The following is a 19,864-nucleotide window of genomic DNA, read 5'->3' on the forward strand; positions in this document are numbered from 1 at the left end:
ATATATATATATATATATATATATATATACCGGCAATCGAGGAGAGATCGAGCACGGTCAAGTGGCACCCAGCCAAATATTTACACATGGAGCGTGGTATGCATGGATTGAAAGCTATTTAGTTAATGATATACTGCCTCCCCTCGATCTCTCCCGGACCCATCCCTTTTTAAACCCTACCCTCCCAACTCATCAGTACACAGTTGAGCGTTTCAAAAATCTAATGGTCAACTTTTAAAGTTCCAAACAAATCTGAAAATAAATGCATAAATACTTATAGATGCATGCATACTACTCCCTCCGTTGCTAAATATGAGTCTTTTTATCAAAGATTTCACTACGGACTACATACGAAGCAAAATGAATGAATTTATATTTTAAAGTATGTCTATCTATATCTTTATATATGCCGTAGTGAAATCTTTAAAAAGACTTTTATTTAGAAATGGAGGGAGTAGATGTGACTAAAACTTGGTTATGGAATATATTTTGATATGGGGTGTAGAAAAAACAAAATCATTAATTTTTATAGTGAATACTAGTACATGCGTTATAAATAGACAATTTTGTTATTTTTATGTCGCTTGCATAAAAATATATTTTTCTATGTATCTTTATAGACAAATAGTATAACTCCATAGGTATGCGTGTACTTTTCTCTGGAAAAAAAATTTAATCCTAAATTTTGATTTTGAAATTTTCATATTTCGGGCACCATGGAGCTCGAGCTCCATTAACAACTTACGAACACACAGTAACACTACTGCTCTTCAGAGCTCGAGCTCCATTAACAATTTACGAACACACAGTAACACTACTGCTCTTCAGAGTATAGCTCTACTCCTTACATAGTGGTGCATATCTCTTGTGATATCATAAACAACGAAGAAGATATATATACCGGCAGTCGAGGAGAGATCGCGCACGGCCAAGTGGAGTCCCGCCAGAATATTTACACATGGAGCGTGTTACGCATGGATTGAAAGAGTTTAATTAATGAAATGCTGCCTGCCATAGATGTCTCCCATACGCCCCTTCCTTTTTAAACCCTACCCTCCCAACTCACGAGTACACACTTGAGCTTGAGCTTGAGCAGCAGCAGTTGCACCAGCTAGCTACCTAGCTGCGCGCGCAGTAGCTCGCTCGGTCGCAATGGCTAACACCCTGGGCATCCACTCACTTGTCCTCGTCCTCCTCCTCCTGGCCTCCTCTTCCGCGTTTGCCGACGACGTGCTTGACCGGAAGGCTGGCGTGGCCGTTGAGGCACGGCCAGCACCAGGAAAGTATGCCGTCATCATGGACGCCGGCAGCACGGGCACCCGCGTCCACGTCTTTCGGTTCGACAAGAAGATGGAGCTCGTCGACGTCGGTGACGACATAGAAGTCTTCGCCACGGTATGTATATATATTAGGCACAACAGTCAGCTATTCACCTATATATTCATCTACCGTATGTTTTTCCCCTCTATCCCATTTTAATTCTTGGCACGTGTGTACAGGTGAATCCCGGGCTAAGCTCGTATGCCGGACGGCCACAGGAGGCTGCCAACTCCATCGTACCCCTGCTTGAGAAGGCCAACAGCGCTGTGCCTCGGTCGCTCATGAAGAGAACACCCGTTAAGCTTGGGGTATGTCTGCCCATTCGTAGCAAATGAATGCTTGCTCCATTTCTTGTTAGCTTCACCGTAAGTCAAGCTTTGTTAAGTTTGACGAAGCTTATGAAAGAAGAAAAATCAGCATTCACAATTCTAGAGTGATATCATTAATTAGATCCATCATGGAATAATTTTCATATTAATATTTTTTTTGTATTATCGTTGTTGGTACTTTTTAAAATAAATTTAATCAAACTTGATTGACTACAACAAAAACTAAAACGAAGTAAAAAAAAACCAAAAGAGTAGTTGTATCGTTTTTTTTCTTCTCTTGGTTAACAAAAACGAAATGATGTGCAGGCGACGGCCGGACTCAGGCTCATCGGAGACGAGCAGGCGGAGCAAATTCTTGAAGCAGTAAATATTTTGCATCTCTTAATTAGATGATGAATTTTTTTCTGATATTTTTATCCTAGTTTTTGTTTCAGCAGTTATTCAAATCTAAAGAAGACTTGTCAAAATTTATTACCTCCGGACAAATTGGTTGTCTTAGATTTGTCAAGATGCATCCGTATCTAACATTAAAACATGTCTAGATAAGATCTAACTGATTCCTAAAATACAGGTCAGGGGTGTAGTCCACACCAAGAGCAAGTTCCAGTACAATCCTAGTTGGATCAACGTTCTCGAGGGGTCTCAGGAGGGATCTTACTTATGGGTATGCTACTACATGAATGTCACATATTACATTGGGCACTCTGTATTAATTTACACAAATTAGTACTAGTATATGTATTCACCTAAAAAATAGTTGTATAAGTATATGCTAAAAAATTAATTAATATTGCACGTAGGTTGCTCTAAACTATCTGTTGGATAAGCTGGGAGGAGAGTACACCAAGACGGTAGGTGTGATTGACCTTGGAGGTGGATCCGTGCAAATGGCATATGCAATTTCTGCTGATGCTGCTGCTACCGCTCCTGTGGTTAAGGATCCGTATGTTACGAAAGAGTATCTCAAAGGAAGAGATTACAACGTCTATGCTCACAGGTTAGTCATTGGACCCTCGAATCCGCTGTTATGTGTCTTACATGGAGATTAAATGCTTCACGGCCCAATGGTAGATTTCTGAATAATTAATTAATGGCTTGATCAGTAGTAATTTTTTAACTAATTAAATTAAACAGGGGGTTCAGGTGCAGTATGAATTAATTTTGGACATGATTTTACGGTATTAGAAATGTACGTAAAACAAAATGTAAAAGTAGCTATTACTCGTTTTACAACAATATTGCATACTCAGTTCAAAAAAGATATATGTGTGATGCATACTAGTGGGACAAGTGGCATGAGAAGAATATAGAAAGACAAACTTTGATTTGATCCCTAAGATCTGGAATCAAACAAGATTGATCCTTATTTAAAGTACAGAGCTGGTTGGGAAATCAAAATACTATATGAATCCTTATTTTAAAGAGTTCTCTATTATAAAATAGAGGGATGTGAAGAAAATGTAGAACCAAGTATTGCCCCTTTTGCAGCAATATGTAAAGCAAGTAATAGTTGTATTACATCACTAATAGTTATATATAATGAGTCTGATAGTAAAAAAGTCAGAATTATGACTAATCAGATGTATTATCCATACACTGTTCAACAGAGATGTATTTATGCATACTACTGGATCACATAGTATGTCAACTAAGACAAAAATAGAATAATTCAAATTAAGAAAGAACTTGCGAACATTGTGAAAAAATATTAAGATCATGAAATTAAAATTACATATGATTAGATCCAGGAAAAAGCCAGACGGAGCCTAAGTATGTAGCCATAACATTCAAGTGAGAATAACCCACAAAAATCCATGCTTACATTAATGCTCATTTTTCACAAAAATAGGCAAACTCTACAAAGTTTGACATATGATAAATCTAATATACACCAGTAGGGACAGTTGTTTTGCCTTAATTTGCTTCTTATTTGTAAATGTAATATATATCCTATGGTGAGTACAACAGTAAAAAATGAAATAAGATCTAATAATATGTAGTATTCATAATTGTTTAAAAAATGCATATATATTAGCGGATCAAGTTGTTCGTATGCAAACAATATACTAAGAAAAACCTTCATGCGATCCCTAAGCTCAAAAATCATTCATGTTGGTGGGGGTGATGGTTTCAAAGTTTATAAATTCTTAGTCTAAGAACAAAATGAAAAAAAAAACATGAAATAGTCTACTTAAAATGTGGTATATGTGGATCAAAGAAAAATAGGGAAAATAATATTTGTGACAATTGTGAAGCTAATGAAAATATATATAACCGCATGCAGTTAAAAGCTAGCCGGAAGCTCAGTATATAGCCTTAGCATGCAAGTAAAAAATGACCCCCAAAAAAGTGCTTCCATTCATGATCATATATTTTCTGTATACTTGATCAAACTCTATAAAGTTTGACTTATGCAAACCTAATAAGCAATATAATTTGAGATAGAGGGGGTATTTTGCTTGCATATTATTTGACAACTTAATTTAAGGTGCTAGATTCCTCAATAGCACCTTATTTCAGCTACTGGAAAATTTAATGGTGTTTCCATTTCAGCTACTTGCACTACGGAGCAATGGCTGCTCGAGGAGAGATCTTCAAGGCAAAGAATGGACCTATCAGCTACTGCATGCTGCGCGGATTCATTGGTAATGCAAATTACACATGCATGAACACCTTACTGCTTTGGTTGTGTAAGTTCGTAATGAAGGATAGCTCCATCTGAGTATACATATTTATCCTTGAAGGTAAATACACCTACAATGGAGATAAGTACGACGCCATAGCATCGCCAACAGGAGCAGCATATGACAAGTGCAGAGAGGATGTGATCAAAGCACTAAAGCTGAGCGCACCCTGTGAAGCAAAGAACTGCACCTTCAATGGCGCGTGGAATGGCGGCGGCGGTGCCGGCCAGGCTGACCTCTACGCCGCCTCCAGTTTCTACTACATGGCATCAAGGGTAAGCCAATTGCTAATTTAATTATGGAACATGTTTGTGACAATAACTAATGAACTGTTGTGTGTATGTGTGTATCTCTGTTTTCTGGCCGAGACAGGTTGGATTGATCGACAGCGACTCTACCAGCGGGAAGACTACCCCGGCAGCATACAGGGCCGCCGCCGAGAAGATTTGCCGGCTGAGCTTGGAGGAAGCAAAGGCTTTGTACCCAAGGGCCCGAGCCACCGACGTGCCCTACCTTTGTATGGACCTCGTCTACCAGTACTCCCTGCTCGTGTATGGATTCGGTAAGCAGCTACATACATTAGTATTCAGACTTCTTCGATGATGAATCGACGGATTTTAGTGCAGTTGCTGGTATTTTCTGTCAGTGTGATGCTAATAAGTTAGACTTGGTTTAGCTGATATGGTATGGTGGGTGCAGGTTTGGAACCGACGAAGGTGATCACAGTGGTAGAGAAGGTGAAGCACGGCGAATATTTCATTGAAGCCGCATGGCCTCTCGGAGAAGCTATAGAAGCTGTGTCACCCACCAAGCGGCTCCAAGATGCATGATTTAAATGGTAGCTAGTCCTTCACAATAAGGTGCCCGTGCCCTCGCAATAAGATGCATGAATGGACCGCGCTATCCCCAATTCTAGTGTTCTTTACTATTTGACATACCGAGTAAACGGCATAGACGAGCACACTGATACACTCGTACATTGGTTATTCAAAACTAGTTTCGTGATGCTGTAAGATTGACAAAGCCATTATGGCTGACCCGCTACCGATAGAAATGTGGCCTACCCCGAAAGAATGATCTGTTTAATGAGACATACCTATGGTATGAAATATGGGTTTAGCCACACAAGTGGACCAGTTCCACAAACATCCTCCTAAGTCCTAACCAATCAACCATAGGTTGGTTATATCATTTTTTATCATCCGTGGATCAACACTTCCATCTATCTACGGTTGACTCCCCATCTATCCTCTCTGTTCAGAATGGTAGAAAGCAAATGTTCATTTCATTCATAATCTGCTGACATGTTGGGAGGAGGGGGGCACTCCCCCCCCCCCCCCCCCCCCCCCCGAGCCTACATGGCTCTGCCTTTGGTTCTCACACAAGTTGTGAGAAGGATGAAAAGACTATGTTCGTCGAGTCTGGTGGTGCCTTCAAAAGCTTAGAAGTTGTTGTTGCTATATGCCGGATAAGGATGGTAGCAAGCAAGCAAAAAAAGGTCCAAATTATTGATGGTAATGCAATTTCTGGGGCTCAAACTGTCTGCATAATCTTGTGCAAGACGTTGCTTCAGGACTGGGAGGTATGCACATACATGTGCGGGCAACACCCATGCAGCTACAAGGCGTGCATGTTGTGGCAGGTCACATGCTGCGGCCCTAGCTAGGACAGAGTGCTCGGCGACGACGTCCGCCCTTGTCTGGTTCAGGAGCAGCTCCAACTCCCGCATGAAGGAGACGTACGTCGCGGAGGAGCTGACTGGGACAGTGAGGGTGGTGACGACCTCTCGTGGGCTCGGCGGCGGCTGCTTGACGCCAGCAGTGGTGGACTGGGTGGCCACGGCTACGGCTACGAGGAGGAGGAAGAGGAGAGGAAGTGGCGGTGTGGACGCCCGGGCAGCCAGCAGGGACGCATGTTTTGCATGCTCCCATTTCTGCTCCGGTACAAGTGCCTTGTAGGGGGGCGGGGTCTGCGACGGCTTCCTCAGTGGAAGCTCATCCGAGTTCGGCTCTGTTTTTTTTACATGTCCTATGACTTTTTTTCTAGTCCCAACTAAAAAGTCTTTAGTCCTTATCCGTTTTTTTAAGGACTATATATGGACTAGAGGTCATTAAATGACATGCAAAAAGATCATGTTACCCCTAGTAATATACCAGAAGTTAGTAAATGACATCCTAAAAGTAGGGGCACTGTTGGAAAAAGTGCCAAAAAAGTCCCAAAAAACCCCTCCCATAGGGACTTCTTCCTTTAGTCCCAAATACCCTCTTTTAGTCCCTAAAAGTCCCTCCCGTTTTTTTCACACGGGACTAAAAGAGACTTTTTTTAGTCCCTACACCAAAAAGTCCTTGGAAAGAAACACCCCCTTCTTCTGCCATGACACCCGTTGCGACAGTTTCGGTGGGACAGGCGGCACCACTAGTAACAAACATGACTTTTATCTCGGTTGGTAAGGACCTTTAGTTTCGGATCGTCAACGGGATTAATAACTTGGGACTAAAGGCCCACCTCCTTTAGTCCCGGTTGGCCACGACCCGGGACTAATGCCCCTCCACGTGGCCGGCTGGACGTGTCAGGGGCGGGGAAATTTAGTTCCGGTTGGTGAAACCAACTGGGACTAAAAGGCGGCCTTATGCTGGGTTTTTATTTTTTCTGAAAGGAGGGGTTTAGGGACTGTCACGGGCATTAATATATTTTAATCAAATATTATATCATATAACTCATCATCATCTTACGTACTCATCTAATAACTTATCATCATCTTAATCATATACCAAGTTAAAATCTCATAAAATAGAAAAACATCATAATAGTCATCATGCATCCTAATCGATCATGGCATGTTAATATAAACTAGGAAAACTTGTCTCTCATAAGACATAGTCCTCCCTACTAGGTACAATGCCATAAAACAGAGCAACATCTATGTCTCCGTGATGAAGTACAAAGATCCAAACGGTATCCAACTTGTGGCTTCCGATCCTTCTTTATTTCTCTCCATGCTTCAGTTTGGATCCTTTTTTATTTGCGGTCAGTCGAGTACAGAGCATCGAACTCAGCCCTCAGCGGTCTTTTAATTTTCATATGACCTTTGTCGTGCATCAACAGATGCACTACATCATTTGGCAGTTGTTGTTGAAGAACATAATAATAACCTAATTAGCAATGTAATCAACACTATTTATGCAATAGTAGAGCATACTTAATTAGCAAACTATTACCGAGATATTTCGGCGAATGTCATCCGCCCTCAACCTATGCACTACTGGTATGTAAAATGTATAATTTGGGCCAGTTCCCAAATTATACGGGATGTTCTTCCTACCAACCAGGACACCAACAAGAAAGTAGATAAGAACATCCTTTTCCTTCCAAGTTAAATGTGATCCATACGTGTTGTGATAGAGACGAAACGCGAAACCAAAATCAAGGAGATCTCGAAATTAACCTAAGACGAAAAGGATGCAAACTAGGATTGTGGTGGGTATATGGTGGTAGTATATGGCAGCAAGGATAATGGTGGCGTGATGGTGGTATATGGCAGCAGCGATGATGGTAGCTTGGAGGTGGTATATGGCAGCAGCGATGATGGTAGCGTGGAGGTGATATATGGCACCAATGAAAGACGGTGCGGCAGCGGCGTGACAACCTGTGAACGGAACTCAAACTCTAAAGGACTAGACACTAAGACCAGCAACTCGACACGATGATGTAACCGCAAATTCAACTAAGCAAACTACTGAAAAGACTATGGAAAGGCTCAGATTGGTTCGGATATGATGATCTAACCCTAATTTTTATGGCTTTTTCGTGGATGATAGGTATGAAGAACAGATGCGATCTAACTATGAAAAACTGGTAAAATCTCACCGAGCAACCTGGACTGATACCACTTGATAGAGGCGTGAAGTTGTTCCTGTCTTTCGATGAGATCGTGGGTATCATTTTGGTAGAGTCGATTTTGACGATCCGACTACGAACGTGTGAGGGCGTCGCGCCTTAGCAATCGCTAAACCAACTCTGAGATGTTATTGACCACGCCGGAGCACGATCAACCTGACCACGAAGCTCTGTTTCCTGCACGCAAACGAAGAACAAGCAAGAAACTAAGATGCAATCAAGATATTGCGAATATAAGAGGAAAGCTTTATTGATGAAGGTGGAGTTCTGTGACGCCTTTGTCTAGTCGTAAACACAAACGAAGAATGCAAAGTTGCAGCTATGGAGAACATGTAATCTAAACAAAACCCAAGTCTAAACGGTGCCCTAAGGGCTGTATATATGAGGGAATAGAGAGGCAATTGTGTGACCCTTGGAGGATGGGTCCGAAAACAGCACTAAAGTCGGTTTCCCTACATATATGGACTCTAAAAATAGCCTATATTATGGTATTTCGAAATTACATGGGCCTGGCCCAAAAATAAGGTGGCGCAACACCTACAATAGCCCGTGGACGAAATTTATAAAGTGACGTCTTGAATATTTTGTCCAAAGTCTTCATGCTCTCCTTATGGTGGCTTTAAAGTGCGAAAATCACCAGTGAAAGCTCCATTGTTCTCTCCCGCGCGTGCACCTTCTTCTCCATGCTTGATCCCGCTCCAATGGATATCCTTCTTGTCCATGCTAGGTCCTTCATTCATAAGCACAACAAAAGTATCTAACTTAGGCAGCATCATATGTTCATGAACATTAGAAGTATTCTCAAGAAACGAAAGTACCTGATAATTCAATTGGCGTGCACGAGCTCTACTAATTGGTCCAGTATGCATAGCAGCTGGGGTTGTGGGTGTAACAATGGTGTTGATGTCCTTATCATGTTGTGTGTCGTGTCAATTAATTTCTGTAATTCACTCGAAGAAACAAAATAAGTTGTAAATTATAATTTAACAAATTTAGTATATGGATTAACACCAATTATTTTTAAATATAGAATGCAAATTACTTGACAAATATGCATGGTTGACGAACTTACATGGAGGTAAAACATGAAGCATATCGACATCCAGCCAAATGTCGATGTTACCTGACATATTATCTCTAGGACGAAGATCGAAGGTTATTTCCATACCCTCCTGAAATCCATATGCCTTGCAAAGATCTTCCCAATTTGATCACCCTATTTCTGTGTTGTAAACTGCATTCATTACCTTGATCAGAAATGTGTGACCTTAGGTTAGCTATCCTCGTCTCCACACTCTCGTGGTCTTCAAAACCGAGCCTCTTCAACACATATCTTCTTGCATGGCATGGTAAGAACTAGTCAAATTGTATAAAACAAAAATTACACATTGAAGCAAAGAAACAGAAGTGATGCTTAATTACGAAAAAACACTTGTCAGTATTGTGTACCATAGAAACTTCGAAGGTCTCGTCAAGCTTGATGCTGAAGAACCTGTCGTTCCGCAGGTGAGGCATGTCGCACAAACTCCGATAGTCGCCGCAAATATTCACACTTCCAATAATCATCGTTAGACATTTTCTATTTTAATTGGTAATTTAACTTATAATCCGTAGAACATGTTTTTAAATGCATAAACAACTACTGTGACACTATATCTAAAAATATATGTATACAAACAGAATTTCAAAACAACTATAAACAGAGTAGAAAATATATAACCATCTATAGGAACATAATACTTCCTAACACAATGACAACAATTTCAAAACATCTATATAAACATCGTACTACCTAACACTATGGAAACAATTTCAAAACATATCTACGAACAATATTTCAACACATCTATATGAACATCTATGAACAATTTCAAAACATATATATGAACATCTATGAACAATTTCAAAAAATCTATCTGAACATCTCTGAATAATTTCAAAACATCTATATATATGAACATCAATGAACAATTTCAAAACATCTATATGAACATCGGGCAGGCCGGCGGCCATGGCGCCGCCGCGCTCGGGCCGGCCGACGGCCATGGCGCTTAGTTCGAGGAGGGCAGGAGGTGGCCGACGGAGCTCACCGTGGGAGAGGAGGGCCGGGGCACAGCAGCGGCTCCTCGGGGGGCAGAGGGCTCGTGGAGGAGGCGCAGGCGGCCGACATCGATGGCGTCGAAGACGAAGACGACTTCGGGGCGGCGGCGACTTCGGCGGCCTCGCGGCGTCTAATTTTCATATACATCAGCGATAATCAACATTTCTAAATACATTATTAACGTTTTTTCAAATGTATTTTTCGATATCTATTTTTTATACACAGTGTACATTTTTGCATACGTTTAAAAATATATATATGTTTAACATTTTAAATATATATGATAAAACTTTTCTCAAATATTTGTTTTGAACCAGTTCTTGAAAACGTTTTCATGTCTTTTCAAATACAGTTGAGACTTTTTTGTATGATAAGAAGCATTTTTCTCAAAATATGCAACATTTTTTACATTGACTATATGTTTTTGAAATAACACATACATTTTGTAAGCACATGAACATTTGCTTTCTGAAAGGTACAAAACATTTTTTATTACACGGATTTTTTTTAAATTGTATACCATTTTTGAAATGCCCCATATATTGTTTTTTAAATCGACTGTGCTCCCCTGTTCAGGGTTTGTGCTGCTCCTATTTCTAGGCATGCACAACTGGTGTTCAAGATTAATCCGTGTCTAGTCTCTAGCAGCTCGTCCGAGTCTTCAATTTAAATTTAGCTGTCTGCTCAAGGCTTGCTGAAACGACAGGTTATCGATGACGTCGTATTTCTTAACACCAGATTTTGGCATGGAAGAAAGTATTATTAAGATGGCTTCAAATGAAGCAGTGCTTTACATGGAAAAGCTTTATAGTGTTGACATGAACATCTTTTAAGTTTCGGTCATCGCCATCCGATCTCATCTCGAGTGCTGAAACTGTGGTCAAACTTCTAAGATTTAATATTCAAAGTACTGTTCGGCCCATTAAGCCCCCAAGACGACCTCATATAAGAAAATATTCGACACGGATTCTTTCCACCTCAATAATTTCGGTATAACTTCGACATGAGGGGGGGGGGGGGAGTCCTCAACGATCATCTGAAACTGAATATTATAAAACTTGTCAACTTTGCATGATGTTTGCCGCTAATCCATTGCTCATATGCATATGATTCCTTGTTGTGATATTAAGTTCATGTTTTCCATGCTAATCGATCTCTCGTGTTTGTATATTGCCATGTTGTAATATTTGCAGAAACCATGGACAGAGACTTGGAACAAGAAGAGTTGTCGGTGGATTATACCTTGTCGTTTCTCAACGACATCGATGGTCAGCAAGGAGTGGATGACAGCTCTGGTCATCCAACAATGGAGGGGGAAGGAGGTCATGATGGCTCCGGTGACCGAATGGCGGAGAAAGGTGATCATGATGACGACTCCGGTGACCGAACGGAGGAGGGAGCCTTAACCCAAATACCGTAAATGCACATAATGTATGTAAGACTCCCATGGATAGAGAGAAATTGTTGCTAACTGCGTTACTTCGACAACATGACAGAAGGGAAATACTATTTCCTTGCAACTTCGGGTGAGTGTTACTAGTTGTCTTCTACACATTTTGTTTCGCTTACTCGAGGTTAAGTGTAATTGATGAGTCATGCGTGTGTAGGTTTCACTTTGTTCTGCTAATCATTAGGCTTGACGAGGGACTAGTACTTGTCTTGGCATCTCTAAGTAAAGACCCTACAGAGTTGGTGTCAATTACTGAAATGCTCCAGAAGCAAGTTCAATGGTTATTGCACCATATCAGCAACTTTCTTTCATTTCCTGATATCAAACAATAATTTTCTTTGCCATGCAGGGTTTGGAAAAAGTTCACCCAAACCGCTAATGGTGAATGGAATAAGGAGCTGCGATTTTCCTTCTCAAAGTAAGTAGTACTAGCTAGTTCCATGCATCTCTCATTCATTCTAGTTTCAATATCATTATCATGCTTGATTATTATTTTGATTGAACTTTATTCTCGTAAAGTACTGCTTGAGGCAGGAATCCGGGACTAATTTATGTGGATACTTCGTTTGCGAGTGGATTCATGAGACGACTTGTGAGAACGGCAGATCTTTTAAAGAACTTGATGTACGTAAACAATATTCAAATTATTATTTTATTACCATCAACTGTGTTGAGTTTCATTCAAATATATATATATATTGACCACCTTCTTTAAACTAGATCAAGCGGAAGCGGGAAGAACTCCTACCAACTGATCGCATACGAGCAATTCAAGAGGAATTGGCGGGATTCTTTGTTGAGCATGTCATACGAGAAATATCATCAGGATTTCCTTGCCAATTTTGGTGGATAGATATTAGCTAGTTAGGAATTGCAAGAGATGTTATATATTGTATATAAGCATGATCGTGTATTATATGTAGTAGCGTCGAGTTATTCGACCAAGCACGGAGAAAGAGAGGTCATTTCTCTCTATATATGTTCATGATCACGATGTTGTGTAATCAATGGTTCCTTCATTTCCTTACTAGCTAGCGTCGAGTTCTCTCTATATGTAGTAGATACCATCGATCAAGCACGGAGAAAGAAAGGTTGACAACGACCGCCTTAAGAGATGGCATGGGAGCCTCGCCAATGGCGATGTCTGCCTCGTGGATTTGGCGTGCCGCCACGAGTTCATCGAAATACTTGGTAATTTGAGTCTAATAAGTTTAAAAGGTGCTGGATAACTGAATTTGATAAAACATACAATTAGTTGGATCATATGTAACATAATCCAAGTTCACCGCAATTGAAATCTGTAATGTCTCTAGTTCAATGGTAACACATGAACACGGTCATTTGTCATGTATGGAGAAAATAAAGTACAAAACGAGTTACATTACACGAGTTCCGAAACAAAATTAGATTGGCACTTCTCGTCGTTTCCTCCCTGTCAAGGCTCTATCTTTTAACCTACTACCTTCAGGTATATCCTGAGCACGGCTTGTAACAAAATGAGGAAATGTCTTGTGAGGGGGTATCCTTGATTCCCATGCAATTAGAATGAAGTCACGTTGTGGTCTAACACTAGGATCTGCTAGAAGTTCTTTCATTGTCACTCTTGGTGATTCCTCCTTGATTGAAACATCAATTGTACAACGTGTCATGCTGAGTGGATGCAAAGCTAAATCCGTTATGTCCACAGGATGGCCTTCTTCTAAAAGCATGCCTGCCTGCACACCATAAGTGGAGAGGTTTCTTTTGGCATATCTTATCCTCTTGTCCAATATGCAGCGCCAAAACTGAACGCTGAGGTTCATTCTTAACACATCCGCGAAAGTACTTGCTGCGACAAGTGCACCATGGGTACTGTGCAACTGCTTGACAAATTTATCTGCTATTTCTACTAGCTGTGGAGATTCTGTGGAGTCTACACTCCCGAATGCCAGTGTCTTGAAAAGGTACCTCAACTCGTCATAAGACAGATCACTTAGTAAAATAGGCTTCACCGATCCAAACCTGGCTAACCTTTGAATTCTACTCAGGATGATGATCTTACGTCAGAAGAAAACTCAATAACTACCAACGTCGTGCCAAACATGGTCCTTCCATGGTCAAGTAAACTAAAGAGGTTGTGTCCATTCAAGTGCAGAATAGAGGAGAAGTGTGACCTAACCCTTTCGTCACCACACACATGAGCAACCAAAGTTTTCTTCCCAATTGATGCACCACCTATGATCGGAAGAACTGCCGGTGCATGATCAGTGGGAGGGTTGTTGTGCTCCAACAAAAAGCTCAAGAGCTTTTGCTTCTCAGTGTGTCGGCCGAACATGAAATTTTCAGTGTAAAGATAAATATCATATGGCCTATGGAACATGCGCTTGCATCCACCTAGAAGTATAATAAATTCTGCCATATTAGCAATAGCAACTTCTAAGCTTTCCAAGGCACCATGTGACCCGAGGCGCTTTACCTTGTCATCCTTCTCAGTTGTTATTCGAGAACGCTTGAAAGGAAGGGATAAATGCAAGCTGCTACTAGACGAGTCGTTGATGCTAACCTTGTCGAAGCAGCCTGCACCGTCTTGGAGGGCACGGTACCTCAAATTGTCCAGCTCACTGTATCCTCGGTACATGGCCTCTGAGAGTATCTTGAGCTGCATCATCATCCCGGAATTGGTTATGTATCGCGTGTCTGCCTCCTCAATAATGGTGCCAGCTCTCATCAGGAGGTGCTGCAACCTCTGCGCCACCTTCTCCTCCGATTGGACATGGCTCGAGGAGTTGTACTTGTTCATCAGGAAGGAGATGGAGTAAAAGGCGCTGACGGTCTCAGAACTTGTCCTACGGATGCACTTAAGTCGCACTACTTGCAAACCGGAAAAACCCGTCACAGAACTTGCATTGCGGTGCATTTAAGTCACAAAGACGAGTTGAACCGGTCGTATGCCCGGTTTTCTCTGTTTTGCGGTCACGCGCAGCACACGTGACACCTCCAGGGTTTGGTATTTTTGTAGAAAAGTCTATACTTATTTAGTTGGAGAGCCGTATTGCGAAACCGCTAGATGATGATGATCGCTGACCAGCATGGCCGGTTAGGAGACGATGGTGAGTGGCAGCGCCGCCGTGGCTAGCAGGAGCACCTCTTCCTATTTTCCCGCACGTCCACCGAGTAACCGAAGGGCGCACTGCATGTCACTGTGCCCGTTGTCAGTCGCCTTGAACACAGTCGTGCGTCCAACTCTTCTACAGCTAACAGTTGTCGCTGCATTGCAGCTACACGTTGTTGCTTTGCCATGCTGCTCCAGCCTCCAGCAACCGAGCTCTGGGTACCACTGCCATGATACACGCCAGCTCGGCCACCTCGATCTCGAGAACCAGGTACGCGAGAACTAGGCACTGCTACAGACGACAGCATGCCTCATCGGGTGTCTCGAGCACACCCTCACCCCATTGCATGTTTGCTACTTACATATTCCATACTGAACTCAGGTTAGAGGCTTCAGCTTTTTATCGAGCACCTTGTGTACTCACACACATCCTTGCTGCTCTTGTCGCCGGACAACTGCAATGTCGGTCCAGCTCCACCTGTTCGTCGTGGAGCTAGTCGCCGCCAGCCACGAGGATAACCTCGCACTTGTCGCCATCTCCCCCAGTACACCAAAGCCTTGGTGCCCCACCCGCGTCCGCCCGCCATGCTCGCCATGCTCTATGGCAGCACGCGTGTCCTCCCTATCGTCCCCAACGAGGCCGCCTACACCTTTACGCTTAAGTCGGCCACATCCCATTCGCACCTGCCGCCGCCTACCTCCTCCTCCAAGTCGTCGACGCTGACCCAACCACTACACGCATCCTCCTCGACCACCACAACAACCCACCACCTTGGGCAGGACTGCACGCGGCTCTGCCAAGATGAGGTTGGTTGCCCGCGCGGCACTGCGTCTGCCTCTCTTCTCTAGGGACTCCATCGTCGGATTCACCGACGAGCTCGACGCGTCAGCAGCGCCGCCTGTCTCCTCTCCCATCGGCAAAGAAAATGGACAGACAGAGAACAGAGAAGAGGGGGCTATGCAACATTAGCTGAGGATCCAGGGGACTTTGTGCAAGAAAATGATGCAGTCCAGAGGCGCGCATGACCAAAAAACAGAGAAAACCGGACATCCGACCGGTTCAACTCGTCTTTGTGACTTAAATGCACCGCAACGCAAGTTCTGTGACGGGTTTTTCCGGTTTGCAAGTAGTGCGACTTAAGTGCACTCGCAGGACAAGTTCTCAGACCGCCAGCGCCTTTTACTAAGGAGATGAACCGGCTCACGAGTTCACTTGCAATTGCAGATTTGGCAGTCTCCATGGCTGGGATTGATAAGGTATGCTGCTGGGCGGTCTCGGGACAAATTTAATTATGCGGGCCTCTTACAAGTCTTACATAGATTCTTGGCAAAATGGAAAAGTCTCCATGTATGACTTTGACTGGGACAAGTGGGTGGGTGAAACACGGAGTAGAAGAAGAATGGAAAAGTTGGAGCCACCGTTGAATATTAAAGACTGGTGCATTTTTCCACCTTGTGCATTTTTCAGAGTCGAGGCTTGACCTCATGTTGATATCCACAATGCTAAAAGTGTTGCTTGACCGGATTTTGATTTCCAAGTAACGTCCTCCATGCCTGGCAGCTCAGCGCCACTGGTGGAAAAAGGGCCTTTGGTCGCGGTTCGTAACTGCCATTAGTCGCGGTTGCGCAACCGCGACCAAATAGGCGCGACTAAAGGCCCCCCCTTTAGTCGCGGTTGCTTAAGAACCGCAACTAAAGGCCCGTCCACGTGGGCGCCAGGCGGCCGTCGGGGCGGAGGACCTTTAGTCGCGGTTCTTCTGGCCAACCGCGACTAAAGGCCGCCACAGGGTTTAGCCCCCCCCCCCCCCCCTAAACCTGTTTTCTGTTTAATTTGTATTGTTTTATTTCTTTTGTGCTTTATTTTAATTTTGAAGGAGTTTCACATATTCTACGGTACTACATACATGCATATGAATGTACAATTTCAAACAAATTTGAAATTAGAACCAAAAAGAATTCAAGAGGAATATACAATATATATTCAATATCATCGGATGACCATATACAATTTTGAACAAGTTTCCATACATAATTTAATGCATATAAAGTTCTACGTCCTCGTAATGGTGTTCTCCTTTACGATGGAGGACTTCCCTCCTGAACCATCCAGCTAGTTCCTCTTGAAGTGGTCGGAAGCGAGCTTCTGGACTAAGCATCACCCGGAGGTTATTCCGCTGAGCATTGGTATCACTCGGAACCCGCTCAGAGGTGTATCTCCGGATCATCTCACAGACATAGTATCCACATAGATTGGTCCCCGCTGGCTGAATATCCCCACCATTCTTAGCCTTTGACCTTTTGAATTCTAGCTCTTTTACTATAAGCGGGGCAATCGATTGTTTACTTTGTTCCCCGAGCTGGGCAACTCGTTTCCCGCTTTTTTTACTTTCTAATTCCGTTTTCTCGGCCTCCTCCAAGGCTTTGTTCTCCTGGTTCTCCGCCCGCTCTTTCTTCTCCTTCAACATGAGTGCCTGCCTACGAAGTTCACGTGCATAGTCGTCAGGCAGATTCTTCGCGGCTTGGGACGGTGTGCTCAAAAATGACTTAGCCCACTTCTTTTGCTCATCAGAAAATACTGGCTTGGGCTCGGGCTCTCTTTTCTTCTTGCAGTCCGCCTTCCATTTCTCATGATCAGCAGCCGCCCTCGCGGCAGTTTCCTCGGCACTACGTTCCCAAGGCCTTGTGGGGAGAGGCTTCAGTGATGGCTCCGGTACCTTTGTGGTCTTAGGTACATAAGGGTCCGGGTTAATAATCCAGGACTGCTTCTGCTTCTTTGCCGGAGGTGGATTGGGAGGTGGCGTCTGATCACCCGCCGGACGAGGACTGGGGGGCGGCGTCTGATCACCCGCCGGACATTGTGGACTGGGGGGCGTCGGCTGACGTGACGGAGGTGTAGGTGAACCGTCACCACCACCACCACCACCACCACCGCCACCGCCACCACCACCACCGTAGGGGGGTGGACTTGTTGTCCTTGGCGCCTCGCCTGGAAACTTGATAAACTTCTTTTGCCATAGAATGAAATGGCGCTTGACATCTCCAAGTCTTTTCTCCCCTTCAGGTGTAGCAATGTCAATCTCCAGGTCCTCAAACCCTTGGACTATGTCCTCCACCGTGACACGAGCATAGCCATCTTGAATGGGGTTGTTGTGGTGGAGTGCTCCAGGTAAACATGGTAAAGCACTGCCGATGGCTACCTTCATGGACATGTTCCCGATAGGATAATACAGATGACATTCTTTCATCTCCTTTATATCGTCCACGGGGTAGCGAGGAGGCTCCGGTGCAGTAATTTCGACCACCAGAGGCTCCGGTGCAGTAATTTCGATCGTCGGTGCATCTGCACCAGCTGGTGGGGCCTCCGTGGAAGCCACGCTGCTTCTCCGCTGCTGGCTTCCGAGATCCGTTGGATGATCTTCATGCTGCGCCCGAGCTACATCTCTTTCGGCTAATAGTACACTCACGGTTTTCTTCATCACATCCATTTCCGATGCCAACCGCGCCACAACATCTGCTTCCCGATCCATCTTTCTCTTACGGCTTCTGTAACCGTACGGGTCATCGTTCTGGGGGAACCCTATTTTCCACGGAATGTTCCCCATGCCTCGTACACGTCCTCCGTGTTCAGGATTCCCGAGGGCTTTTGTCAGCGCGTCGTTCTCTCTGTTGAACTTGATCTTCCCCTCTTGAGCATCCCTCATTGCGTCAATAAGGGCTTGGGTGGGTTTAATTAATTTGCCCCGGTAAACACACTCCCCTGTCTCCGGGTTCAGCGTTCCCCCATGCCCGTACCACCAGCTTTTGGCCCTTTGGTCCCATCCCTCCGTACCTGGACGGATTCCTCGCGCCCTCAGCTCGTTCTCCATCTTCTCCAACCTAGGCACCCAAATGCGATACCCTCCTGGCCCCATAATATGATTGTACTCCTTCTTAGCCGCATTTTCCTTATTTCTTTTCGATATTTGAATGAACTGCTCCGATTTCTTTTGCTTCACAAATTCTGGCCAATCATGTTTCAGTTTCTCATATTGTCCTTTGAAATCCGGAGTCTTGTTCTGCTTGACAAAGTCATGGGCTAGATTTTGCTTGAATTTCCGGAATGCGTCGGCCATCTTATGAAGAGCGAACTGTTTGACTAGCCTCCTCCTCTCCTTGTTTTCCTCAATCTTGTTACCCTCCTCATCGAATTTGTTGTATTCCGGAGGTAGAACGAAATGTTCCATAAGCTTCTTGAAGCAATCTTTTTTTGTTCTCTTATCGACAAAAGTGAAACCAACAATTCGTGCCTTCTTTGGCTCATTCCACTCCTGGACGGTGATCGAGACGTTGTCTCTAACAACGGCTCCGCATTGGCTGACAAACTTGGTGGCGTTCTTGCGGGGCTCCAGCGGCCTGCCGGTTGCACTGTCGACAACCTCGATGGTGCATGTTTCTCCTTGTTTCATCGTCTTCGTTGCGCCACGCTTTGACGACGTACTCGATTGTTTCGACGATCCGGCCGAGGGCTAAAATAAGAAAGAGAGTCGCGCGCGTTAGTACACACATATTTATTCAAATCAGTTAGTTTGTATCACCAGAGGCTCAATGTATATATATACCTCGGCGCCGGAGGTGGTTGCTACTTCCATTTGAAGATCGTCGTTTATCGACGTTTGTTCGGCATCATCTTGCTGACGGCGCCCTTCATCTTCACCGTCAAGGTTCAGATAAGAAGAGATATCATCTTCTTGATCTTGTCCGGTCGGCACATATAGAATATCGCCGTTTATGATGCCGAACATATGTGCTTCACCGTCCGGATCATAGTTGTCCATAATCGGGTCAGCTCTATCGTCCGCCATTATGTCAGTCCTGAAAACATGTGAAGAAGGGGGGCGGTGGCGGTGGCGGTGGCGAAAGGGCGGTGGCAAAAGGAGGGGGCGAGGAAGGGGTGGGAGAGGGTGTCGCGGTAGAGCGCGAGACGGGGCGGCAGACGACTACTTGGCCTCCCTT

The 19,864-nt window shown here is 43.9% G+C and overlaps 1 protein-coding gene and 1 pseudogene across 1 annotated transcript; one reads left to right on the forward strand and one right to left on the reverse strand.

The window, feature by feature from the left end:
- Positions 1–1,054: 1,054 nt before the first annotated feature.
- Positions 1,055–5,456, forward strand: LOC123429067 (probable apyrase 3). The gene is made up of 9 exons (XM_045113127.1): positions 1,055–1,395; positions 1,500–1,628; positions 1,956–2,012; positions 2,221–2,313; positions 2,450–2,646; positions 4,203–4,294; positions 4,394–4,608; positions 4,706–4,895; positions 5,033–5,456. Exons 1-9 carry the CDS (start codon positions 1,153–1,155, stop codon positions 5,161–5,163), a joined length of 1,347 nt encoding a protein of 448 aa, XP_044969062.1. The 5' UTR covers positions 1,055–1,152; the 3' UTR covers positions 5,164–5,456.
- A 7,728-nt stretch (positions 5,457–13,184) lies between these two features.
- LOC123429068 lies at positions 13,185–16,113 on the reverse strand (annotated as a pseudogene).
- Between the last annotated feature and the right edge of the window lie 3,751 nt (positions 16,114–19,864).

Source organism: Hordeum vulgare, chromosome 2H (genome assembly GCF_904849725.1).
Source record: "Hordeum vulgare subsp. vulgare chromosome 2H, MorexV3_pseudomolecules_assembly, whole genome shotgun sequence".
Lineage (NCBI taxonomy): Eukaryota > Viridiplantae > Streptophyta > Magnoliopsida > Poales > Poaceae > Hordeum > Hordeum vulgare.

Excerpts from the sequence above, each read along its gene's own strand:
- LOC123429067 (XM_045113127.1), top strand. The coding sequence starts at position 1,153 with ATGGCTAACACCCTGGGCATCCACTCACTTGTCCTCGTCCTCCTCCTC. Across the intron at positions 2,013-2,220 it reads CGGAGCAAATTCTTGAAGCA|GTCAGGGGTGTAGTCCACAC; the intron begins GTAAATATTTTG and ends CCTAAAATACAG. Across the intron at positions 4,896-5,032 it reads CCTGCTCGTGTATGGATTCG|GTTTGGAACCGACGAAGGTG; the intron begins GTAAGCAGCTAC and ends TGGTGGGTGCAG.